Raw genomic sequence first — 27,495 nt, forward strand, 5'->3', positions numbered from 1 at the left:
TTTTTCAGCTGAAGATGACAAATGGCTTGATTTTAGACACTCAACTTAGGAAATAGGATTCTTGGGACATACAAAAAGGGTAACAAGTATATAATTTTTAGTAAAAACAGAGAAATTCATTAAAAAGTGGATATTCAATTTTCAAGTTATCTAAGAAGGGTAATTAGAGGTTATTGTTTTAATAAGTTTCCTACTTTCTATAGGTAATCATTTCTCCCTTACCAAACATTTAGTAACTTTATGGAACTCTGTAAAGTTAGATCTGAGAGTACAATTATTCACACAAATGTTCATGCACACTCAAAATGAAGCCTTTTAAATGTATGTCCCAAGTAACCTACAGAAATATTCTAAAAAAAGTATATTAACATGAACCTGCCATGTTTTTCAGGCACATATACTCCTTTCTTTACTAGTAACATTTTAGTTGAATTCAAACACTACAATATACAGTAAAACACTATGATATGTAAAAACTAAACACATTCCAAGCCAATACATTGCAATAATAAAGAAAATGGTACTGATATATTTGTTATTTCTAGATCAACCCAATAGACTATGCTGTAAACAAAATACTAAGATAACACTTCAAAAACAGCCATCACGAATATACAGTAAGCCTACTGTGGAAATTCTCTTAGCATAATGGTAATTGGAAAATCACAAAATTTTAGGATTGAATTCTATCTGCTAATTCAAATATGATAGCTAATTCAGATAAGAGAACTCATAGTTACTGAGTTTGTATTGGTATTTTGTTATAATATCTCCATTGATTGTTAATGATTTCTTTTTATATGAAATTTTTTGGCTGGCTGGGATGTTTCTTTAATATATTGACTGCACCATGTTTATTGTATTGGTGGAAGAAGACATATGAGAATATATATAGAAAGGCCATATGGATGTTCTCATGGAAAGATTCCGATACTCCATAACTCTGCTGTTCAGAATTTCAACTGAAAGGGAAAAAAGAAAGAATGAGTGAAACATAAATTTAAGGGTTTTTGAACTAAGTGGCAGGAGAGTGATACTTATTCCACTTCTGTGAGTGAACTATGCCAAGGTATTTTCCACTCTGAATTTCTGATTCTACATCTGTGAAAACTGAGCTGTTGTAAATAATCTCTCGAGCCACATAGCTGCTGACGGTAGGAAGGAAATTCTCATTGAGGGCTAATGTGGAGAAGTACTCTATGGTGACAGAGATGCCCTTCACCGTTAATGGCATTATCATAATACTTCAACTTCCTCCAGAGCATCCAACATCATGACAGTATCAAATATAACATAATGGCAGTATCACACATAACATAGTGGCAGTATCATAATACTTCAACTTTCTCCAGAGCACCCAACATCAATGTTCATCTTCTTCAACAGACATATATTGAGAACATGTGTTTGATACCAAACAGTTTGAAAAATGCCAGTGTTAAATAAATATTACACTCTTTTTTCTTTGTGGGTCGTGGGGTTTGATCTCTGGGCCTGAGCGCTGTCTCTGAGCCCTTTAGCTCAAGGCTAGCACTTTACCACTTGAGCCCTAACACCACTGGTTTGCTGGTAGTTAATTCAAGAATCTCAGACTTTCATGCGTGGGCTGGTTTTGAACCCGGATCCTCAGATCACAGCCCCCTGAGTAGCTAGGATTACAGGCATGAGCCACCAGCACCCGACTGTTACACTTTTATTTTTTTTCTATTGCTTTACAGTCATGTTTAAGTGGCCCAAATAAGGTATAGAGAATTGTACAAAAATCACGTCTTTTGACCTTCTGAGAAATTTCCAATGCCTGTTACATATCAGTAACATATACTCTGCCAAACATTACCCAAACATGCTTTGCAGAAAAGTTAATTATATTTGATTTTTGTTTACCTTGATATGTAGCAGCCTATGTTTGGTACATTTTCCCAAGATGCCACTAGCCCAAATACCACCACTAAACATGATTATATAATTTCAGTTATTCTGTGTCCTCGAAAGAAATTCCTTATGATAGAGTGTGGGCCTATTTATTTACTGTACAGTCAAAGGGCTTTCTTGAAAAGTTAGTGGTCCAGGACTGGACATCCTGACAGCTTACGAAGATGGAGCTGGGAATTGGGGAACTAGTCCAGTAGAGAGCATGCTTGGTCAACCAAATGACACTACAGGTGAGAGAACTTCAACATTTCCAAGATAAATGAACAACTGCAATGCAGAGCTGGTATGCTTGCTAAGTCCCTACGATCCCAAAAGCTAGGATTCTTAAGTGCCTTCCAAAATCAAGTTCCAAGTGAATAGTTGTTAAAAGTGTATGCTATTATGAGCTAAAAGGAGATTGAGGGTAAAAGAGGGTGGGGAGGGGAATCCATGAACAACACAAATTAAAAAAAAACAGGATTGAAAGGAAAAATAATGATACAATTACTAAATGATGTTGCTCAAAATCCAAAACTGCTGGAGCAATTCTTGGTTTTCATGGGAAGCATAGTATAATTCTATAATGTTATAGGAGAAGCACACTACAAACTGTCATTAAGATAATCATGTTACTCAAATGCTGACAACATTTCTTTGTTTTCCTGCAACAATAGCAAGAAGAACAACAAAATGAAGCTAGGAAAGAATGTTAGAGAATTCAAACAAAAGTGACCTGTGCCTTTGGCTAACAAATCCGATCCCTTGAAAACCAGGAAAACATTTCTGGGTTTGTAACCTCATTGGGAAAATACAGTACCAGCTGTCATTTCCATATTAAGAAATTTTCATATTTATTTTCACTTGAAAATGTTGGAATGTTTAGCTCTGAGGTCTTTTAATGACAATATTTACTGAAAGCTTTAGCAAATGCAATTCTGGATTTAAATAAAAGATTTAACCTACAAATACTACTTATATTAATACTTAAAGAAACTTACTGTTCTACTGGTAACTTCTACATCTGTGAAACAAACATGCTGCTATTCAGTTCATCTAGTGATAATTGGGGCATCTATAGTAGTAAAAAAGATTTTAGATTAACATACTTTCTTGAAAAAATTCTTCAATTCCGTTTCCTGCTTGGGCACAGGAACCAATAACTGTTATCAATTTCACAGAAAATTTTAGGTATCTTAACTATTGTCACCAATAGCTAATTTTTAAGGCACAGATTAGAATATGGTTTGCAGCCCAATGAATGAATGGTATGTGTTACACTGTTATCTTGGTTATAGTTTATAATTTAAATAGCAGCTGAACGTACATTCTATGGACATAGTTAGTGCTGTAATAAGGCAGAACTCTCATAATATTATCCAATAACTATTGTGTGTATTGCCTTACAATATCAAGCCTCATTCCTGACTTATAATTTACCAGTCACTCTTGCCTGATAAGCAACATAAACACATCTTATGTCTGCATGTGAAGAAATATCTGATGTAATAATCACTGTGCCTTTGAAAGAAATCTGATATCTTTGCTTTCATTTTAGGGGATCTGAAAGAAAAATGATGATTGCACTAAGTTACAAGTTCAAACATAATAATTGAAGATGGTAAGCCAAAAAAAGAAACAACCATAAACAAATTGTCTTAACCGATGAGAAAACATTTAAGAAATCTTTTGTATAATACATACATTTGAGGATTGGTGTGGTAGCAAATAATTGGATAGAGAATAACAGGAGGGAACATAATAGTCACCAAATAAAAAATTGCTACAATGCCACTGATTACAGTGTCAGATTGAACAACAAAGCACATAGAGTACTCTGTGTATATGTGCACAAAAGGAAATTTGCAATATAATGACTGCTTATAAAATATGTAAGTATATGAACCACTGTTTTCCATCAATCCACAAAGTATATATCATGCCTGATTAATGGGTTGTAGCTCTCTAGGTCTGAACAGGTGAAATAAATGAGCAAACCTGATTGCCTGTAGTTGTTGCAACGTAGGGCACGTTGGTGGCAGATGATGTTGCTGCAGACACAGTGGTAGGTGTAGCACTGTGCATCATGGGCACTTCAGGAGGAAACCATGGAAGCAACACACAGGCGGGTGTTCGTGCATTTACACAACCATGACACGTAGGATGGAATGGGACGTGGTAGGTATCAAGCCACAAGCCAAGAGACATCATGATGGATACATCGGAGCGCAACATGCAATCAGAGTCATCACCAAGCAACCCAGCATGGAATGGGGAGAAAAGGGGAAATTGCATTATAGTTGTCATTAAGGAAAAGGGAGCCATTGTTAATATTTTGCTATATTTTTAAACAGAATCACACCATTGACTCAAAAGGCCAGGTTTTTACAAGGGTCTGTAAAGAGTGCACATAACAATTTTTTTGCTTTACCAGTGCTATTATTTTTTCTAAATAAGATAAATGGACAATTAATTGGGGTGCACATTTGGATAGGCAATAGGGAACTGTGAATTGGTGTTTGGGGTCTCTGACTTATGGGTATGAGTGCTGTCAGTACATTTGCAGGTGTAAAAGGGCAAGTTCTATATAGACTTACCTCAACTGCATGCAAAAGAATGGTTGGTTCTTTGGTGGGTTTGGGGCAGGGCAACAGTTAGGAAGATTATGGATAGGACTACATGAATGGATTTTGGAGTATACCTGTAGTAAGCTTCTTGGAAACTTTGGCTCTTACCAAACAAATATATGAGGTACTGCATGGATAATCTAGTCTTCACAGCCACCATTACAGCTACAATGACTAGTATCTGCAAAATCTCTTTGAGGTCTTTTAACTTTACTACTTTCTATCTCATTTTCAAGACTTTGGATACTGTCCAGCCTACTAGAGAATTCATGTGGGGATGGCAAATATATGCATACATATATTACATATGTATATATCTATACACACAATATATATATAATATATAGGTATATACATATACTTATTTATCCAGTCTGTATCAAGTAACTTCATATTGTCTGAAAGTCTACTGAGAAAGAAAGGAAGCCAAAGGGAAGAATATAAAAATAGACAAATTCATAGAAATAAAAAAATACATCCCAAAGGGGGATGAAGAGAAATTCAATAGTTACCCTTTCTTCACATCTCTGGTTACCTATTATCTATAGTTATTCCTTATTGCCTCATGTGCCAATTTCCAAACCACTTGTTTCCCCCTTTGAGAGTACAGCAACTGTGCAAGAAGCAATGCTAAAGCATGCAATTGCATTCCTAAGCAAAGGAAAAGGACATTGGAAGCATCTCCAAGAAAACAAGTCACAGAATGTGAACACAGAGACATGTTTCTCAAGCTTGAAGAAGTCTGTTCTCCTAATTATATACATAAAATGTTCTTACTGGTATCAACAGAAATGCTGTTCATTCCTACAGGGGACAGCTAATCCCTCAGAAACAGAGGTCAGAGTTCAGATCTTGTTGTGCTTAGGAGTACTGCTTGTGTTTTGATATTTCGGGGCTTGTTTTTTGTTTTTCGATAAGCCTGTCAGTGTCTTTTGGCTCTGTAACTACTCTAATCCACCAGGGGAGTGGAGGTCAAGGTGTTGCATGGCCTCAAAAGGATATGGAAATAACTGGATTGATGTGATATGGTAGGGTAGTATAGTATGATATTACCTCTCTCTATAATGAGCAAAGCTATCTTCTCCTGATCTGTTCCTGATGCCCAAGAGGACTACAGGAATTATGGATACCTCTGGTTACCATCTCGTCCTCTTCAGTATCAGTGATGTAAATAATGGTTTATGGGTGGCTACCATATTGTATTGGTGGCCAATTATAAGATATGTATATAATTAGTGGTTAGAATCTATATAACCATCAGTCATTTTGAAATAACCTTGTTGCCTCAGATGCTGCTTTATCCAAGAACATTACAGAATTCATTCCAGAACACTGCAGAATGCTATAGTTCTTACTTCAGTCATCTATGTACTTAATGGTTTAGATCATAAAGTTAATTTTGGGGCCACATGCTGGTGTATAATACCTGTAATCATACTTTACTTAGGAAGATAAACTCTAAGGATTATAGTTTTTTAGCCAGCCTCTGCATTAATGTCTGTAAGACTGTTATCTCCAACTAACTTCCAAAAACCGGAATTGAAGCTGTGGCTCACGTGGTAGGGCACTAACCTTCACCAAAAAAAGCTCAGGGACAGTGTCTAGGTTCTGAGTTCAAGCCCCAGTACCAGCATAAAAAAAGATAATTTTGGAGCGGGGATTATTTCACTGTACTATATAAGTTGTACATTTGATATACATTACCTAGACAATAAAATAAAATAAAAAGTGTACATTTGAAATGTTTCTGCTTGAAAAATTATATATTTTACAAAACTGCCCAGTTTTATTATATAAAGAAAAATTTAAACATGTTAACTGCTAATTTGGGGTAACAGAATTGACAGAGTTAGTATTTGTTCACAGTGGCAACCAACTAGGATTTGAGAGAGTTGGACTATTTTGTTTCCACAAAGACATAGAACATAAGACACCATATTAAACCTTAAATACATAGCAAATGCCCAGTCACATCATTCAGTCATTCATCTCTTTCATAGTCACAGCAGGAAAACACATTTTTTTAGATTAGAAAAAAGTTAAGAATTTTTGTAGAAAACCTACCAAAACTTGAAGCGGGTGCCATGCACAGTATTGGCCCTGTACACCATGCAGAAAAGCGTGGAAGGTAAAGAAAAGAAAGATTTCATTATTAAGGCTTTACAGACAGAAGTTAATTTTAACTAGATAGATTTTTTTGCAATATCAATTAATTAGCACATGCGATCCCAGTAATCTCTCATGATAATTACAGATGAGTTTTGAGATCATAGGCTGAGGTAATCAAAGTAATTCTTGGATTCTTAGGCACAGAAAAGATAAACTTCAATCTTTAAAAGAATTGCTTCACTTAGATCACTATTTATTCTGGAAAAAGAAATACATTATCAATAATTCTTGTCATAACAGGGAGAAGGTAGTTTTTTCACATATTCTTTTCAAAGTATGCTCCAAGATCTGACAATATGTGCCCATTTTTCTATTTCTTGAATTAATCTACTAATACCATTTCACTATGAGTATATTTCGATGGACTTTCTACTTTTAAAAAAGAACTAGGCTGGGAGTGGTGGCTCACACATGTAATCCTAGCTTCTTAGGAGGCAGAGATCTGAGGATCAAGGTTCAAAGCCAGCCCAGGCACAAAAGGATCTGAGAATATTATCTCCATTAATCTCTAGACAACAGGAAGTGGATCTTGGCTCAAGGGGTAGGGCAGTAGCCTTCAGCTGAAGCGCTCAGGGACAATGCTCAGGCCCACAAAAAAAAATCCCTCTCAGACAGGTTATTTTGCTATTAATATTAAAGGAGGAAGGATTTTTTGTGGGACCATTCTGCTTGTAAAGCTCAATTTCTTTTTTTCTGTGTTTTTTTTTTTGGTTGGTCGTGGGGCTTGAACTCTGGGCCTGAGTGCTGTCCCTGAGCTCTTCAGATCAAGGTTAGCCCTCTATCACTTGATCCACAGCACCACATCCGGTTTTCTGGTGGTTAATTGGAGATAAGAGTCTCATGGACTTTGGTGCCCAGGCTGGCTTTGAACTGCGATTCTCAGATCTCAGCCTCCTGAGTAGCAAGGATTACAGGCGTGAGCCAGTATCACCTAGCCAAATCTCTTATTGGCCAAATCTGGCAAAAACATAGTGTCTCAGTTCTAATTACTAATCAGGACTAATCTATAGTTTCAAATAAGGTCTAGAAGAAGTAGAATGAATAATGCAAATTTTCACATTTGATCTCTTTGACTACATTCTAGACCACCAGATTCATTTTATACCTATTCGACGAACAGGAAGTAGCCTATGCAGGCTATGTAAATATATTATCATTGTTATCTTAATGTGAAAAAAGCCAGAAATAGTCATTTTAACACATCCTGGTTTTCTATTTTACTCTGTGGACATTACATAGCTTCTCCTAGGTCTAGCTAAAATGGTCAAATTATTAGGTAAAAGTGGTTCTTTTTTTTGCCAGTCCTGGGCTTGAGCTCAGGGCCTGAACACTGTCCTTGGACTTTCTCAAGGCTAGAGCTCTACCACTTGAGCCTCAGCACCACTTCCAGGTTTGCATGCTAGACAAGGACTCTACCATTAGGCCAAACTCCCGGCCCAAGAGTGGTTATTTCTTATAAGAGATGTGATCATGTACAAAAGAACTCTTCCTCCTCAGAAAGTGTTATTCAAGTGTATAAAAATTGTAGAACTGACATGATGTCCTGAAAAATTGTTATACTCGGTAATTAAAGACTTACTTTAATGGCTTCCTTCAAGACTAATTATCTGTTCAATTTATTAATTACAGCAATCACTGTTTTCCCAAGTCTTAGTATACAATATTAGGCCTCTAGAATTTTTATATAGTTAATGATGCTTTGTAAATTTATTTTCAAAGTAGATGTTATTTTCATTTAATAATGGTTTCTAAACTAAGACATTTAAGAGTCCAGCAAAAAAATACTTCCAGTGGTTAGTATTTTCAGTTTGTTTAGAAGGCATTATTGAATGTCTCATGCTTTTGCTTTTTTTGGTAGTACTGGGGTTTGAGCTCAGGGCTTCTCACTTACTAGGTATCTGTTCTATTAGTTGAATTATTCTAGAAATCTTTACACTTGTTCTTAAAGTATTAAACCACTGGAAGGCTTCCCTTATATGTAATATTTATTTGATCAAAAATGGCATACATTTTTCAATTCCACTTGCTGCAAAACTGTTATGCTATTAAATTTAGGGGAATGGAAGAGGTAATATCAAATATGTTGAAATAGATTAAAAAGATAATAATAAAGTGCCGTATCTTTATATGAACTGGTTCTAGAAGTAGGGGCTAAACTATTTCTTTTATATTATCTTTACAATAAGTTTAGGGTAGTTTGATACTACCTTGTCTATATCATAATTATGTAGCCTATGGAGTTTGCCGCGCTGATTCTTTTTCTTTTTTTAGCTAGGTGATCTTTTAGATAGGTGCCTATGAAAGCCTAAGAGTCAAGGAATTAGTTGAGACCAAATTAAGTAAATCAATCATAAGAAGCAAAAAAGAAATGTTGAAAAAATCATTAATACTTTAACCGTTGGAGTTCATAACCTTAATTTTTAGAATTTTAGAATAGGGTTTCCAGAGACTAGAGATCAAATATATTTGTCTCTTTTTTATTTCTGCTCAAAATATATGCAGAATGTCTTCCATAAAGGCCTGTGGAAGCTGCTTTACAGTATATGCATGCACAGAAGTAAATTTAAGAGTGGCCAGATTGTCCTGACCTGTGGGGATAAAGGCCGGCTGTGGGAACTGCATGTTAGTCAGAGTCTGCTGGCAGTGATAAACATTGGGATTAAACACCGTGGTGGCACCATTGGTCTTCTCAAGGGCTGATCTCTTTGGCATCATTTGAAGTGTACCATTCTGCAGGGCCTGTAGAAGAGGAATATATTCATCATTAGTACCCGAAAATGACAAAAAAGGGAAAAAAAACACCCAGTGTATATGAACCAAGCAAAAGCAAGCTATGGAAGGCACAGGCCCTGTCATTCTCCACATTCAGTAAGCTGTGGCCAGCCATTAAGCTTACCAGCTGCACAAGCTAGGAGCTAGCTTCACTGGATGAATAGTTCAAAATAGAAAATAGAAATCCAAAGGAAACAAGCATTTCAACATCACTAATTTAGATCTCACTTTGAATAGGACGTGACAGGAAATGAATTATCATTTATAATGGACATCTCAGAAAATGGTCACCTATTAATCTACAGAAATGAGATTAGCAGAAGCAGGAAAGATTTTTGTTTTGCTAGTTAAAATTCCAATATGGATCTAGGAGATATTATAGAGATGATAAACCAGTATATAGCTGAGAAAACAGATGTTGGCAGTCTGGCATTGTAGCCTCATAAAACAGAATCTAATTTATACAAAGACCTCAAGTTCAAATCTTACAGCTGTTTATCTCCTAATGCACATGTAAGGAAAAAGCAAATAAATCAGTCCTTTCCCACTCTCTACCTTACCCAATTAGGCAAAATGTATGTAGCTCTTATTTATAGAGGCTTGCTCTGCATTTCAGTATATACTCTTTGCTTTGTTAAATTCCTGTGATGTTTAATCCTAGAACATATCAGCATTTTTGAAACTGTCCTTTCATGTCTGCTGCCCCTTCAAAATCTCACTGTTTTTACTATTTAAACCTGCCCCATGATTGGATTTGTTGAAGAAGTTTAACATTACTTCCTTTTTCCTCTCAGCAAATTGTACATCACTTTAAAAACATGTTCCAACAAAAACAATTCGACATGCTCCAAATTCTTGAATTGAGCAACTAACCTTGCATGTGCTAAAAATGGCCATACTATGACCTCCTTATCCGCATGAATAATAAAAGTCCAAAGATATCACTATGTCATTTGGAGAATTCTGCTGTTGGTGTCCAAGTGGGACATGTCAGCTTTTTTTTTATTATTTTTTTTAAAAATCTCTTAAAAAGTCAGAAAAAAATAAACCAAGTAACTTTAGAGATGTATGATTTCCAAATGTATGTGAGAGAACCAGGTCAGGAATAAAAATCATAAGCTGGAAAATATAATTTATTATTTTGAATGCCTTTTCTCACTATTAAGAGAAAATAGATTTTCTGAAGACTTTAACAGAGTGGGCCAGGAGACTATATTTGTGCTTATAGAAAAGATTTTCCTTATGGTGTAAGGAGAGATGTCCCTTGCTGTAGAAATTGAGGACAATGGTATGATCAGCTGACTCGAAGTTGTATCACTAAGCAATCTACCAATCGAGGAAAGACCATGGTGGACATTTGTCTGGTAGAGCCACATAAAGTAGTACTATTTATTTTATTACATTGCTGTGGCCTATTTGGATAGATTAGTAGCCAGTTCTGAACGGGTGATGCTTGCATTGGTACTAAATATTTGTTTCATTAACATTGGTTAGGTCATGAAACTCTCATCACAGACACTCTAACTTTCAAGAATAAAAAATAAGGTACAAGGGATTAGATGAAATGTGTCAGTTCTCTACATCTTCTTTTGTTTACTGCCTACAAGCTTTTCTCTGCAAAGTCAATCAGAGCTACAGTAAAAATGTGTTTTAAAAAGCATGTGTACACTGAATCCTTAAAATTGCCAAAAGATTAAACTTCTTGATGGATCACTCTTTCACTTAGTCTAACTTTCACCTTTTTCCCCATAGGTCAACTTGACCTTCCAGCACTTAGGCTCTGTTACTCAAGAAGAAATTTTATATCAACACTCATATATATCAATCAAAGGCTATTGAGCTCTCTTAATAGAAACTGGAGGCGTAAATGCAACATACTCATTTTATGAAATGCACTAAAATAATAAGAAATGGGCCAGTACATTAGTTGTGATGAGTCACATCTCTAATCCTAGCTCCTCAGGTGCTTAGAGATTGGGAAGTTTGTAGTTTGACCCCAGCCACAGCAAAAATGTTGATGAGAACCAATCTTAAAGGAAAAAAGCTTGGCACACTGGTAAATAACCTACCATCCCAGCCATGTGAGGTGGAAAGCTGGAGAATCACAGTCTAATTCAGTTCCAGAAAATAAGTGTTTAACCTTAAAAATAACTAAAGTGGAAAACCTAGAATGTTTTGAACTTTTTTGGCTTAGAGAAAAAAGACATGAGCAGTGGATTTTTTTTTTTTGCCAGTCGTGGGGCTTGCACTCAAGGCATGAGCACTGTCCTTGGGCTTTCTCAAAGCTAGAGCTCTACAATTTGAGCCACAGAACCACTTCCACCTTTTTCTGTGTATGTGGTATTGAGGAATTGAACTCGGGTAGGCAAGCAAGCACTCTACTACTACTTCAAACTCCTGGCCGACCGGTACATTTTTTATGGGAAAGGACTGACTTATTCTGTGAAGTTCCAGTGGCAGCAAGCTGAAGTTCACCTAAGTATGAGAAAAATTCTCTCAGTCGGGACCTTTTCAAAGAAATTTCCCTTTCTTGTACAAAGGCAAGGGCTGCCTCATGGAAGTCACAATGACATATAGATGTGAGACTTGACTGCAATTTTCTGGGCTCTGGAGTTATGTAGGTGCTTTTATTTCCATAGTTAGGAACCATGTAGTTTCATTGTTGTTGTTGTTGTTGTTTGCCTTCATTAGATTCTGTATATTTTCTGACATGAAATAAGTTCAAAACAGCAAAAGACACAGGCAGCAAACAGCACATGAAAATAATTCACAACTGTGACCCACTTGAGTAACCTTAATGGGGATTTCTCAATCTACCACATGACAATGCTAGACAAATATTTTTTCCTGCTTTCTACCTTCTAACGTTATTAAGCAGGACTATCTTCCCCCCCAAATGGAATTGCTACAGCAACTCAAAAGCCAGATATCTTCTTTTAGTCACGTCAAAAATCTCCCTCCAGCTATGACCCAGGCTTCTGTCTTGGTCCTCCTGTTGGCTGACACCATGCCTCCAGAAAGGAAAGATAACCCTGACCTTTGAGAAATGGGAAATGCCTAAGCCTCATCTTTTGTGTTTTGAAAGCACTGAGGACGTGAGCAGCAGAATGCTCATATCTGTGGTCCTGGAGCTAAGAAGCAACTTTCTGCTTTTCTCTGTTATTAAAGCCTAGATTGCAAAAAGCACTCAAAATAATTCACTGCTCAAATGGTATCATTTACCTTACCTCTGAAAATGGGAGAAAGAGTACAGTTGGTTAAAACCATTAGTAAAGCTTTTAAAGAATTATCTTTAGAAAAATCTTAGTAAATAAACAGTTGTTTCTCTTTTTTAGCTTAGGACCTGGACTATTCATATTTAAGATCCAATAAAGGCTATCTAACATTATGGGTACAGAAGATTAGAAACATTGGAGAATATATTAATAATTCCCCCTCCCCCTCCAGAAAGTGCCCACAGGCCTGGCCTGCTCGTACCATTGCGCTGGCAACGGAATGGTTCATCTGGTAGTGAGCTGCCTTGAGTCTGGCTTGCAAGTGTGGAGGAGGATGAAAGTACTTGCACTTCTCGCGAGAGCATCGACCTTTAATGTAATCCATGCAGATTGTCACAGTGTTATCGGTCACTTCAATCATGGAAACATCTGTGGGGTGTGCATAGCGACACTCACTCTCCCCACGAGTACAATTTCCACGCTGAAATTCACGGCAAACCTTAAAGAGGAAGCAACACCCACATATATCACAATGATTAATACAAGGTGGCTTTTATTTATTTTGCTTACTTTTATTTTATATATACATTTAGATATTTACTCAAGAAACTTGTATAAAAGTGGAAGAATAATGCACAAAGCCATGATCACTGTAGGATTGGATTAGATGCTGTCCTTTAGCTTTTTTTTCCCCCAAGGCTTCTGCTCTACCACTTCAGCCACAGCTCCACTCCTGGCTTTTTTGGTGATCAACTGTAAATAAGAGTCTCATGCATTTTCTGTCCAAGGCTTGGGCTGGTGTTGAAACTCAATCTTACATCTCAACCTCCTAAATAGCTAGGATTACAGGTGTGAGCCAGTGGCACATAGCAACATGTCTATTCCAAGATGCAAACTTCCAGTCTTACCTGGTGTCAGTGGCTCATACTTGTAATTCTAGCTACCAAGGAGACTGAGATCTGATGGCTGCGGTTCAAAGCCAGCCTGGGAAGAAAAGACTCAGACTCTTTTCTCCAGTGAACCACTCAAAAACCAGAAGTGATGCTGTGGCTCAAATGGTAGAGTGTTACCCTTGAGTACTAAGAGGCTCAGGGATAGTACCCAGGCCCCAAGTTTAAATCCCAGGACCAGAAAAAAAATCAAAAATCAAAAACAAAAAACAGTAACAACAAACAAGAAACTCCATTCTTTGCAAAGTCTGTTAGTTTGCTTTCCATTGACATAAAGTACTTAAAAGTGATGTTGAAAACCAATTTTAACTTTCAGTTAATACACAGACTCAGATGTGAATAGGTATTTGAAAGGGCTAAAGTGAGTCTTTATCACAAGGTAAGGCAATGGTGGGTTTGTATTGCCAACTGTGAACCATGAATGAGCAACAAGTACAATCAGATTCCATTGCAATTAATAACCAGGAATTTAATGGGCTGACAATGGAATTGACTTCCTAAGAAATGAATTCGTTGTTTCTTTCAAAGAATAACAATTAGGGAAAACATGGAAGGATTTTTTTAACAAATCCTCCAATAAATGAAATTTCTTTTAGGTTCTTTAAGTATCATGGGATATTCACTCTGCAGCATATTTTAGCCACTAGGATATTCATGTTAAATTCTGTAATCAGTGCAGAGTTCGATTCAAAGATGTCTTTTAAGTTTACTATTCTATCAAGTAGAGAGGCACATTAAAAAATACAATACTCTTACTCTGTATAGCTGGAGCCTGAGCAGGGTAGCATTTCTACCCACACACACTGTGCTATTGCAAAGTTTATGGAGAAGTGCACTTAAAATATTCACAAGCCTACTGTGTCGCTGAATCTGTGTATTTTCTAACAAGGTGTAACTGCAATAGGAAAAAAATTAGGTGTACTTAAACATTCAACACTTTAGGCTCTGCAAATGGTACTTTTTCCATACAGGTATTTACAAAGTTTTTTACAATTACCTCCAATTTATCTGAACGTATTGGTTTGTGGGCAGTAACTCCTGACAATGCAAGAGCTGGATTTCCAGAAATCAGAACAGGTGTATTTGGTAACAGTTCAGCAGGAACCAGGCTCATCCCATGATGAGTTATGTAAGGACTGAAAGCCATTGATGGATTTCCTGCAAGTGATGGATTAATAGGAAAAGAAGTCTGCATGTATAAAATAGAGAGAGAGAGAAAGAGAAAGAGAGAGAGAGAGAGAGAGAGAGAATCCATGTTAGAGATTAACACATTCTAAAAATTTGACACAAGAAACCATCCTTGTAGAAATATTAGAATTGTGAAGCCTCAACTATATCATTTCTTTTGCATGATTTATTTGGAGTCATTTATTATTACTGTTATTATTTATCTTTATCTAATTGTACAAGGGAGTTGCCATTTAACAAAGCAGTTTATGAAGAATGCATCTTGATCAATGTCATTAATTTCAACGTTCTTATCCATCCATTCCAACCTTATCTTTCTCCCCATTTTTTGTGGGTCATGGGGCTTGAACTCAGCTTGGGCATTGTCCCTGAGCTCTTCATCCCTGAGCTCTTCAGCTCAAGGCTACCACCCTACCCTTGAGCTAAGCCCCACTTCCCATTTTCTAGAGGTTGATTGGAGGTTAGACTCTCAGGTCCTTTTGTGCCTCCTGTGTAGCAAGGATTACAGGTGTGAGCCACCACACCTGGCATCTTTCCCTTCTTTATTTTGCAGGCTATCCACTGAATTCTCCCCTCTCTTCTGCTCTTCAGTCAGTTATTTCTCTCCTCTTGAGACTTATCCCACTCTTAAAAGTATCCATTACCTGATGCTAATTTGTTGGGCTTTGATTTTGCCTTTCTAAGGAATTACACGATTGAAGGCACTATTAAAATTGATCTTTTTAGGTAATTTATTGATGAGATGATAAAATAAGACACATGAGTTTTATCTTTTATGAATTAGCCAAATTAAATCTCATTCCTTCTGATGTGCCTTTTCTAGTGTTTGCCCCTTTTGCCTACAAAAAAAAAATTTTCACCAATGACGGCACCAAAATGGACCATCTCTCCTGTTTCCTCATACAGGCATGGAGTTGCAAGCAGACTTTAAGAGAGTCCCCATCCCCCTGCTTCCTTTCTCTTCTCCCTCACCAGTAATGCTACACTCTAAAGCTGCTAAAATCCCACCAAATTCTGGTCTTGCAAGTTCTCTTGGTCTACTGATATTTAAGGCAGCAGCAGGGAGATGAGGAAGAAAAGAGTACTTTAACATCATCTTACCTTTTACCTTAAGAGCGATTGGCATGGTCATTGTATCATCTTTGTTTTAACTAGAGGTCCTATTTCACAAGAGAACCTGACTTGTCTAGCCTCGTCTTTATCTAGGGACCAGATGAAGCAGTTCAAAAGGAGGCCCTAGAAATGCCAGAGGGATCCCGGTTGGGCAAGAAAAGATAAGATAACAGGATTGTATGGTTCACAATCTAGAAAATAGCTTGTAAATAAAAGCCGTAGAAATTCAAAGGGCTATTATGGATTTATCTGTCTTTAAAAATCCAAGATTCAAAGAATTTGATATGTGAGTAGTCTTTATTATCTGTTACCACATAACTTTACCCTGCTGGTTTCCAGTTCATTCCATTGGAACATGTTTTCTTCTCTGTGTGGCAATTATCATTTTTTGAGAGCTCTCTTGTCTTCTCCAGATCACCCAAGTTTTAGTGAATGACTTTGTAAATATGCTTGGTAAGTTTTAAAAATATATTTTAACAGGTTAATGAATGATGAATGACTATTTTGGTAGTGATTCAATAAGGTTAGTGTTTCACTGTATATTACTGATCTTACATGTTCTCTTTCATTTTCTGTATCTTTCACTAGAAATACTATGAGTTCTCTGCATTGCTAGGCTGAGCTCATACATGGAAAATCATAGTAACAGGTATTGCTCTAAATACAGAAAGAATAGGAAGCTGTGGAGCCTGGAAGGAGCAACACATAGACCCTTCTCCAACCTCCACATTGACTTGAAATTTTCACCAGTATAGAATTTTGCAAAAGACTATTGTTATAAGCTAAACTTGGCTTACATGGAAGTGCTTCTCTATTCCCATTCTATCTTAGGAGGATTTATCAAATAATTTCATTCATATGGTAGAAAGGACAGAAAGAGCCTGAGCCCAAAGAATTCACAAAATTCACCAAAGGCAAACTGGAAAACACCATAGCCAAGAGCTTGAGAGGGAAGAACACCATTAGTGCCACAGAATTCTCCAGGAAGGGGAATTAGGTGTGAGGACAAGTAGTTCAGGGTTTATCCAACCAAGTAGGATTTCTGATATAAAAGGAACTTGTCAAAGTTCACATGAAATGAGATGCAAAACCCTGGGAATTAGCTGATGTGACATTATTTGATTTAGTAAGAAAGAAATCTCTTGGAAACAGCTAGCCAGGCATGCTTCAACAACAGGAGGACTTTACTAATGCGGTGATTCACAGTCATTTTCAAAATCAAGAATTTCGGATGGTAAAAACACGTGTGAACCACACAGTCATCTGTATTTTTTATTTGCTCTCAAACTTTAGTGGTCATTTTCTCATTAAAGTCTCTATTTGCATTCTACTGGATTCTTTTGGTTTTTTTTTTCTCCATAAAACTAGGTAAAAATGTTATTCCATTAATCATTAAAGTGAAACAAAGATCAGAACATGGGTGGATTTTCTAGAATGAAAAATATTAATAATCACTAAAATTCACTTTAATTTATTTAATTAATAATTAATATTTAAGGCTAAGAAACCTATAAGGAAAAGCTCTTTTTATGATAATTCTGAACTTCTATACTTTTTTCTTTTTATTTTAGGGGTGATTCTATAAGGAAAATTTTCTGGACAACTTTGCTTTCTTTGGAAAATACATCTATTTAAGTCTTTTATGCGTTCCAAGTTTATCAACAAAAGTTGTAAATAATCACTCTACAAAATTGTGAGCGACTTCTTGAAAATGTTTAGAACTTTTTATACAGTGCTGTCTTTCAATTTTAAAATTATTACTGTACCTTTATAACTTTTTTCCATGAGTATAAATTTCAGTATATGATACTATTTAGTAGGGAGTAAAATTTTTTTGCTCAGAGCCTGGGGCAGAGGGAGGAACTCCTGAGCTCCTTACTTAGTTTCAAATAGACATTTCTGTTTTCTTACCGTCACCTCTGCCCCAGGGTAAGTACTCCATTTTGTGATTTTGAACACTCAGAGGCTTAGCTTTGACTAACAGCTACGGGTTAAGTCAAGCAGCCTGCAAATTTATACATTTGGCTTCAATAAACAATTTAATCCCACTTCTATCTATATCACAGCTCTTCATGTCAATTGAGCTAACATGAGCCTATCTGTGGGTTAATCCTTGTTTGAAAGAAGAATGTTGTTTTTATGGTGCTGGGGATAGAACCCAGGGCCTCATGCATGCAAAATACAAGCTGTACTGCTGCGTTACACCATTGAGCCTTAAAAAATATTCTTAGTACATTGAATCTCCTATCTCTTTATAGCCTGAAGTAGTTAGCATATTTAATATTCAAATGTCTTAGATATTTAAATATAAATATTTAGAATTTGACAAAGATTATCCTGCCCAAATCACAGATGTAGATTCTCCACTTTCTGAGTTTTACACAACATTAAGAATGGTGAAGAGCACTGACTGTACTAAAGAAGATGATCACATGATAATTACTTTCCTTCAGTTTCTCTAGTAGTAGTACCTCTTAAGATAGGAAACCCAGCAAGTTTTTGGTGGTTTACACAGGCCTGGGAACTATTTGCACTTAGGCTATGCTTCCTAAAAATTTCTTAAATATCTTGAGAACAGTGGCTGCAAACTTTTTGGGGGGGCTTGAAACTCTTCTGAGAAGCAGGTGAATATTTATGCCCACAGAAAAACCTCATAAATACACAAAATATTATACATGATCTTAAGATATTCAAGGAGCCCTGGACATTCACTCCCAGATGAGGGCTCAGAACTAATTATTGGTTAAGAAGCTAAATGCTCTAGGGTAAGTATTCATAAGCCATGGCCCCTAGGCCAATTTTGACATAACTAGGAATCTATTTTTGTTTTGTTTTGTTTTTAATTTTAAGTAGTTAAAAAATAAAAGAATAATATTTGTAACATCTCATATTCTTTTTTTTGCCTCATTCACAATTTATTGAGCCATATGTTATAAAAATCAAATTTAATAGTCTCTATATAGTGTTTCACATTTCATATTTATAAGTAATCAATTTTAGTTCTAGGATCTATAAAAGTTGATGGCCTTTCCTTTGTTTTTAAATTTTACAAAATGTGTGGGAGTGGGGTGGGTGGGGCCATGTGCGCAGGCAGAAGTCAGGGTAAAGAGGAAGAAAGTAAAGCAAATAAAGAAACCCCAAGGATATTTTCCATGCTTAAATTATCCCACAGGAATTCTTACCCTCTTGTAATTTTGCTTTTCCTTTGTTAAGTACAAAAATAATGAAAAAATCTTTTAAGAAACAAACCTCACAATATATATCAATTTGGTAGCTGCCTCTGTATATTCTGAAAAGGCTATTTTTTCTCTCCACATGTAAAAATTATTTTATTTTATTTTTTAAAATATTTTTCTTGTAATTAATAAAAGGGTTACATGATATTTGCCAGATAGAAGGTGCATTAATTCACATACATTGATACCCTTTCACATGTCTTGGTCCCCATTACCCTCCCCCCACGCCCCCTCTAAAAATTATTTTAATACTTAAGGTTTTTTACTTAGCCTTATGGAATAGAAAATATTGTGGATTGTAAAATTTGACTTCAGGGGTACTTAAAAATTTTTTTGAAGAATAAACTTCTTTGCACCCAGAGGAAAGAAAAACTGGTGTAGTAATGTGTGTGTGTGTGTGTGTGTGTGTGTGTGTGTGTGTAACATTAATTAATATCTTTTGTCTTCTGGTTTATTTTTTAGCTCTTCTGTGAAGTGAGGAAAATAATGAAAAAAATTAATCATTTCTACAAGTAAATAATAATACTTTTGCATTAGTTAAAAAATAACTAGGCACAAGACTGGAGCATATGTTGCTACCTTCAGAGCTCAGCATCTGCACAATGCACACTTAAAACATACACAAAGGGGAAAAAAGATTGGGTTATCAGACATAATAAAATGTTTTTCATATTCTATGCCAGTCAACCTTCAGTTATATCCAACAAAATGAACCGACTTGTAGTTACCTCAATGATACTCAACATTGGTTTCAATTACTGATGGATAAATACAAAGTATTTTGTTAATTAAATGCTGTCCTGGCCTGAAAGCCAATAAATAATTGAGGCCTTTCCTTTTCTGAATTCCTGTCTAAAGGTAAACAAACCGAAGGATAAACATTTGATAACAATTCATTGACTCACTTTTAATACTAAAAATGTCTCTCTTAAAATATACTAGCCTTTGTAAAACCTTTCTTTTACTGTTCACTTGCAAGCATTTATACAATATTTGCTGTGATTATTTCTGTGCTTAGAAAATTCTAAAGCACTAAAATACCAAATTTTAGTTTCCATTACATTTCACTGTCCATATAGAGAAGTTAATGAATAATAAATATTTCACTGATTTTACTTGATCATTTCCATACTTTTTGAATAAAGTTGCCAAAGCCAGGCTGTAGAAGGCCCACGTAACCTCTAGACCAGTTAGCTGGTTCCCTCAATAATTGAGAGTTAACTTTATAAACAGATACAAACTGATAGTGATGTTTATGTAGTAATCATACTTGTTAATGAATAATAAGTCACCATGGCCCTTGAGAGAACTAAGAAAAAAAGATCAAGGGTCGAAGTGAATAAATGAACTCATCTACAACAGACTTTTCTGACCTTAATATCGCTTGTTTCAAGAAAGAAGCATTAAAGATAGGCAGAGAGGCACATGACCAATCGATTATTGTGTGTACACATGGTGTGAAGAATGGTAGTGAGAGTATAAACCATGGTTGTCCTTTATTGAATAGAAGGAAAATCTGCCACAGAAGGCCAGGAATAATAATGGAGCACCTAAACACAGATCAGTGTAGGAAAAGAACGAATGTCTTTTTTTTTTTGTGGTTCATGGGGCTTGAACTAGGCCTGGGTGCTGTCCCTGAGCTCTTCAGCTCAAGGCTGCCACCCTACTCCTGAGCCAAGCCCCACTACCCTTTACAAGAGTTTAATTGGAGATAAAGGGTCTCAGGTCCTTTTGTGCCCTGGCTGGCTTTGAACCTTGATCCTCATATCTCAGCCTCCTGAGTAGCTAGGATTACAGGCGTGAGCCACCCCACCCTGCTCAGAACAAATGTCTTCTGAGGCATTAAGAGGAACTAATTTAAAATCATTTGTGCGGTATTGACAATGTGACATTTGTGGGGTATTGACAATGACAATTCAATTAACTTTAGTATTCTAGTAGGAAAAGAAAAACTATTTAAAAAAACAGGCATGGATTATGGCATAGATTGTGGTGATTTCACAAATGTACCCTCTTCTCCAAACTCTCTAAAACTTACGCATATTAAATATGTATAGCTTTTTAAAGACATCTTTAAAAAAAAGAATCAAGTTGTTTCTTAACATTTTTTGTTTTAGTACTGGCCCTGAGACTTGATCTCTGGGCTTGGATGCTGTTGCCTGAGCTTCTCTGGCTGAAGGGAGACTTAGATTTTCCTGCTTACAGATGTGAGCCTAGCTTCAAGCCACAATCCTCCAATCTCAGCCTCTTGAACAGCGAGGCTTACAGATGTGAGCCTAGCAAGTACAGGTTTGGACATGCATCTCCTAGGTGGCTCTCCTACTGAGAAACTTCTGGATCATACCTATGTACCCAAGAGGATTTTTTTTAATAGTAGAAAAAAACTCAGTCATTACCAATAAGTTTGTCAGGTCTTGATTTTACTATTTCATTTGTCCTCTGTCAGGGACCAAGATTTTTTAGAGAGCCTTCCCAAATCCTAGCTTTCATTTCATTTGTAATCAACAGCAAGTAATTCTAAGGTAGCTGGCTGACAGCTGGGACTGTGACTATGAACAGGGTAGCCAACAGGACCACGTGTTCTTCCTGAAACCACCCACACTCCCATTAACTGAGATAACCAGCCCCCAAGGAAGAAGACACAGAATGGGCCAAGAGGAGATTCTACTTATCTCAGGAGAAAATATAAGAGAGAAAAAAAGGGACAATGCTGAGATTGCTTCTCTGAAAAACACTGAACAATGTAAAGGATACCATGCACAAATACCTTCCTTTTCTCTGCAAATATACAGTATTTTCATTTGCCTTTTTGTTGTTGTTTTTCTGGTAAAGGCTTAAACTCAGGGCCTGTGAACTGTTGCTTAGGTTTTTTTTTTTTGCTTGAGGTTGGTGATCTAGCACAGCTCCACTTCCGGGTTTTTTTTTGGGTGGTTATTTGGAGATAACAGTCTTATCGACTTTCCTGTCTGAGCTGGCTTCAACTACCGTCCTCAGATCTCAGCCTCCTGAGTAGTTGGGATGGGAATTAGGAGACACTAGTGCCTAGCTTGCATGCCACTTTTTAAAGACTTTGTTAGGAACTTGTTCAGAAATTGAGACATCGTACAAATAAGGGGGTCCTGAACCTTCAGTCTACCTCTGGGAGCAAAGTTTGTTTAACAAAGAAAAAACATAAGCTTCAGTTGTTGTATCTAAAAGTAAAACTTTATCTTTAAAAAATGCATTAAAATGCATTTTATTGATTGAGCAAAGTTCTGATTTTCTTAGTTTAATTGCAGGGCTCAGGCCCTGAGTTCAAGCCCCACAACTGGCAACAAAAATTGCAATAAAGAAATTTTGAGCTCATACCATAGTAGCACTCCAGGGATATGATTTGGTCAAATTCAACCAATGTGGAACTTCATATAACAATGACAATTATCATTATAATAACAGCACATTAACCTTATAATCACATAATGCCTGCCTTCTACTGACTTGAACATTCTGTATAAAAATCACTTTACAAAACAGTTAAAGTCAACACATCAAGATAACAAACCTAAATGCCATCATTTCTCATTCCATGCCTAGATAAGCCATCAAGTCTGCTTCACAACATTCATTAAAATGTTTTGTAATGTCTCAACTGCAACTGAGCATGAAACTATGGATGTTTCTGTCTTCAGTCTTCTGGTAACTTAGAGCTCGTCCCTAGGGTTGCAGGAGCATGCTGTTCTGGAACAATGGATATAATTTTCTTTCCCAGTCAGTCTACAAAATGTCTGGTTCATTTTTTCAGTTTTTTTTCCTGGTCCTAGGGTTTAAACCCAGGTCCTGGGTATTGTCCCTGAGCCTCTTTGTGCTCAAGGATAGCACATTACCACTTGACCCACAGTGCCACTTCTGTCTTTTTCTGAGCAGTTATTGGAGACACAAGTTTTCAGGAACTTCCCTGCCCAGGCTAGCTTCGAACTGTGGCAACGTGTGGAATAGCTAGGATTACAGGCATGAGCCACTGGTGCCTGGCTTACAGTACTTTTTTTTCCAGTCCTGGGCTTGAGCTCATGGCCTGAGGACTGTCCTTGGACTTTCTCAAGACTAGAGCTGCTTGAGCCTCAGCACCACTTCTGGCTTTTTTTTTTCTTACGAATGTAGTACCGAGGAATAGAACCCAGCCTTCATGCATGCTATGCAATCACTCTACCACTAGGCCAAACTCCTGGCCCCTCACAGTAATTTTTATAAAATGACCTTAATTTTATCTTGTTTTCAATCATTTAACTACTTATTTTCCAAAATTAAAAAGAAAGTATGTATTTTCCAATTTTATACGTCATCACTAAAAGCTGTTTCATAGAATACCACGTCATCTCTCTTCTACTTAAGTAAAGTATAGGATTAAGCCAGATGCTGGTGGCCACGCCTGTGATCCTGGTTACTCAGGAGACTTGAGATCTGAGAATCATGGTTCAAAGCCAGCCCAGGCATCCAAGTCTACGAGACTCTTATCTCCATTTAATCACCAGAAAACTGGAAATGGCACTGTGGCTCAAATGGTAGAGCACTAGACTTGAGCTGAAGAGTTCAGGAACAGCACCCAAGCAGAGTTCAAGCCACATGACCAACCGACAAAAAAAAAAAGAATAAGGTTAAAACTTAGGGTCTCATGCTTGCAATCCTAACTTCTGGAGAGGCTAAGAGTGAAAAAGTTCAAGATTCTTGAGACCTTATCTTGTAAATGAACAGTGAAAAGCAGAGTGTGGCTAAAAGATATAGCACCAACCTACAAGAATGAAGCTCTGAATTCAAACCCCAATAATGTAAAAACGGAAGTCTGAAATTGAATATAGAAGTTAGTATTACTTCCCTTCTTATCTACATGATCTTATTAATTTCCTTTGAAGTGTTACATCATCTTCATATCTTACTCTATTAATGTTTGATAAACATATAATCCTGGTACTTCAAAATATATTTGGTAAACAGAATTACAAAAATGATGTAAAAAGGCAGGCAGGGATCCAGACAGTCTTCAGATGATTCATTCAGACTGAGATAAAGGAAATTCATGGAGTGTGTCCTTGTTTATCATCTTTGTGGTTTGGACTTTATAACTTGTGCATAATGGAAGACCTAAAAAGCATACAGCAAAACTAGAGGGTAATAGGCTGAGACATTTCCTATGTATAAGTCGTCAGATGAATAAACTACAATGGGTCAAGTAAGTCAGAATCTCCTTCCGTGTGTATCTTTAAATTCACAGAGAGAAACTAAAGGGTTTTCCCTGATATAAATAAGTCTAGATATGCAAAAATACCTAAAGAAACCTATTTTACTATCTAGTTTTTACAGACACAGATCACATCCCATAGTATTGTATTTCATTAACCTTCCTAATCATAAAGCTGGAATTAATATTTTCTTTCTTTTTTTTAATTTGCTGGAGAGTAAACCAGTGTTTTTTACAGTGCTCTTAGTAGTCACTTGATTATGCAAAAGCAAGTTCTTGGACAAGACATGGACACACAGACACACGGACACACACACATACACACACACTGTAAACATCAGAAACAGTTTCTTAAAATGTACTGAAAAATACTGGAGAGGCACACCCTTTTTTCCACTTGTTATACTGCCTTAATAAAGCCATGAAAACCTTTCAGTGGTGGGATTTTATAGCAGTGAATATCAATGAAGACCTGTTAAACACAGTGAACAAACTTGCCTGCTACAGCAAGCATTCCTCCCAAATTGACTAGGTGTGGCATTCATTCATTGTTCAGCCACACTGAACACAATCTGTTCTTCAGCTCCAGTTCCATTTAAGTTGACATTCCCTTTATCTAGAGGCTTAATGATAAGCAAACTACATTCAGTTTTGCAAAGGCAGATGTGCTCTTCTGGTATCCTAGAAACAAATCAAAGTATGCTTTGTAGAAAGACCTGAAGTTCAAGCCAGTGATACAAATGGGTCTCAATGTGCAATCACACAAATACAAGGTCTGGCATTTAAAAAAATTAAATGTTAGGGATATTTGTAAGGGAAGTGATCAAAAAACATACAGAGTTGTTTGGGGGTGACTAGGTACCAGGGAAATTAAATACAATTAGCCAGTATTTCTGTTATTAAATAAGAATTTTATAATAAAGAGCTCTTTTCCAGCCACTTAAAAGTAGTAACACTAGATTAATTATGACACACCTACAAAGCAGCTTCCAAGGCCATAGGGGAGGACCATATCGACCACACAGAGTTAGATTTTTGTACACATAATAGCTGCAGTTTCTCACATAGTAATAGCTATCACTAAATAATCTGAAAGGCTGAAAAGTAATTTCTAGTTGTTCCAAAAGATTAAATTATATTCCTGTGAGTTGTATCAGTCATCTTTTTTTTTTCAGTCTGTAAACCAAAATTACATTCCTTGAGGAAAAAAGAGAAATGTATCCTATTATCAAAAATATGAGCCAGGTGATCATACCTATATTCCAAGCTACTCAATAGGCTGAGATATGAAGATGGAGGTTCAAAGTCAATAGGGGCTGAAAAGTCTGTGAGACTCTAATTTCCAATTAACCTACCAAAAAGCCATAGTTAGAAGTATGACTCAAGTGGTAGATCACCAGCCTTGGGCAAAAAAGCAAAGGGACAGCAACAGGCCCTGAGTTCAAGATCCAGTTTACACATACATACACACACACACACACACACTCACACACACTCACACACACACACACACACACACACACACACACACACACACCCCCCACACACAGCATGGAACATCAAACTAGGAAGCACAAGTCAAGAGGCCTTAAATGACTCAAAGAATTTCTTACTGGATTCCTTTTCTTGTTCTTTTTTTTTAATTAAAGAAAAATCCTCATTTCTATTTCCTGGAATTCATTTTGATAAATCTTATTTTATATATTTAAATTATACATTAATTGTATATTATTAATTACATATTACATGTATTTATAGATTTTCAAAGGCACAGAAGCATTATGCGTTTTTTTGTGGGCCATGGAACTTGAAATCTGGGCACTGTCCCTGAGCTCTTCAGCTCAAGTCTACTGCCCTATCCCTGGGCCTGGGTGCTGTCCCTGAGTTCCTCAGCTCAAGGCTTCCACCATACCACTGAGTCAAGGCACACTTTCCATTTTCTAGAGGTTAATTGGAGATAAAAGTCTCACGTCCTATTGTGCCTAGGCTGGCCTCGAACCTTGATCCTCAGATCTCAGCCTCCTGAGTAGCTAGGATTATAGGAGTGAGCCATCATGCCTGGCTAAGAGTATACTCTTACTGGATTTTTCCCCCTTTCTTTCTTTTGTTGGTTCCTTTAGGGTTTTATTTATTTAGATTTTTAATTGTTATTACAAAGGTGATGGACACAGGGGTTAAGTTTTCTTACTGGAGGGTTTTTTTTTTTTTGCCAGTCCTGGGCTTGAGCTCAGGGCCTGAGCATTGTCCTTGGACTGTCTCAAGGCTAGAGCTCTACCACTTGAGCCACAGCACCACTTCTGGCTTTTTTCTATGTATGTGGTACCGAGGAATTAAACCCGGGTCTCTATCACTCGGCCAAGCACTCTACCACTAGGCCAAACTCCCAGCCCTTCTTACTGGAGTTTTAAAAATCACTTTTTCAGTGTGATCCACTATAATCAATCATTCCTGAAGGACTAAGAATGGAGACTTCCAGAAGCTGAGTAGAGGGCACATGGTGACTTCCCTCTTTACCCTGCTTTACCTTATATCTTGCTATCTGATTCCCTGAAACAGGGCTCTTAATTCGTGCCCTGAAATTTTCTTCTGACCTTTGAAAAGATAATGTTTTCTGGTGCTATAGGATATGCAAGGCTCTATTCTTGTTCAGTTTGCAACTAAGACAGCCCATGAGGGGCTGGGTATAGCAACAATGAGTTCATTGCTTTTTTGAAATCATCAACCTTAAACTAGTATCCCCCATTATCCCATCCTCATCCCTAGCATGTGAATTCAACTCTGTGTGTGTGTGTGTGTGTGCGTGTGTGTGTGTGTGTGTGTGTGTGTGTGTGTGTGTGTGTGTATGTGTGTGCACGCTTATCTTAGGGCTTGAACTCAGGGCTTGAGAGCTGTCCCTGAGCTTTTTTGTTACAGGCACTCACTCTATCACTTAAGCCACAACTCCACTTCCATCTTTTCTGGTGATTAATTGGAGATACAAATCTCATGAATATCCAACCTGGGCTGGCTCTTAATGGTGACCCACCAATCTCAGCCTCTTGAGCAGCACCTATGATTACAGGTGTGCCTTGGATGAGTCCAGCTTTTTAAAAGTTTCCCAAATAA

At 36.8% G+C, this 27,495-nt stretch overlaps 1 protein-coding gene across 3 annotated transcripts in view; it reads right to left on the reverse strand.

Annotated features, from left to right (window-relative positions):
- Window positions 1-211: 211 nt before the first annotated feature.
- The window catches only part of Mbnl3 (muscleblind like splicing regulator 3), a 38,389-nt gene continuing 11,105 nt past the window's right edge, over window positions 212-27,495 (reverse strand). Inside the window, exons 3-9 of one of the 3 annotated variants that reach the window (XM_090326390.1) lie at window positions 14,639-14,830; window positions 12,954-13,190; window positions 9,293-9,443; window positions 6,600-6,635; window positions 3,907-4,001; window positions 2,910-2,983; window positions 212-962 (exon numbers count right to left, since the gene is read on the reverse strand). In XM_090326390.1, the coding sequence (XP_090182516.1) occupies window positions 2,927-2,983; window positions 3,907-4,001; window positions 6,600-6,635; window positions 9,293-9,443; window positions 12,954-13,190; window positions 14,639-14,830 (768 nt within the window). In that variant the 3' untranslated portion in view covers window positions 212-962; window positions 2,910-2,926. The remainder of the gene's footprint in view (window positions 963-2,909; window positions 2,984-3,906; window positions 4,002-6,599; window positions 6,636-9,292; window positions 9,444-12,953; window positions 13,191-14,638; window positions 14,831-27,495) is intronic. The other 2 variants (XM_090326388.1, XM_090326389.1) reach the window with 2 other exon arrangements.

The sequence above is a fragment of the Megascapheus bottae genome, chromosome X (genome assembly GCF_031878675.1).
Source record: "Megascapheus bottae isolate mThoBot1 chromosome X, mThoBot2.hap1, whole genome shotgun sequence".
In the NCBI taxonomy this organism is placed as follows: domain Eukaryota; kingdom Metazoa; phylum Chordata; class Mammalia; order Rodentia; family Geomyidae; genus Megascapheus; species Megascapheus bottae.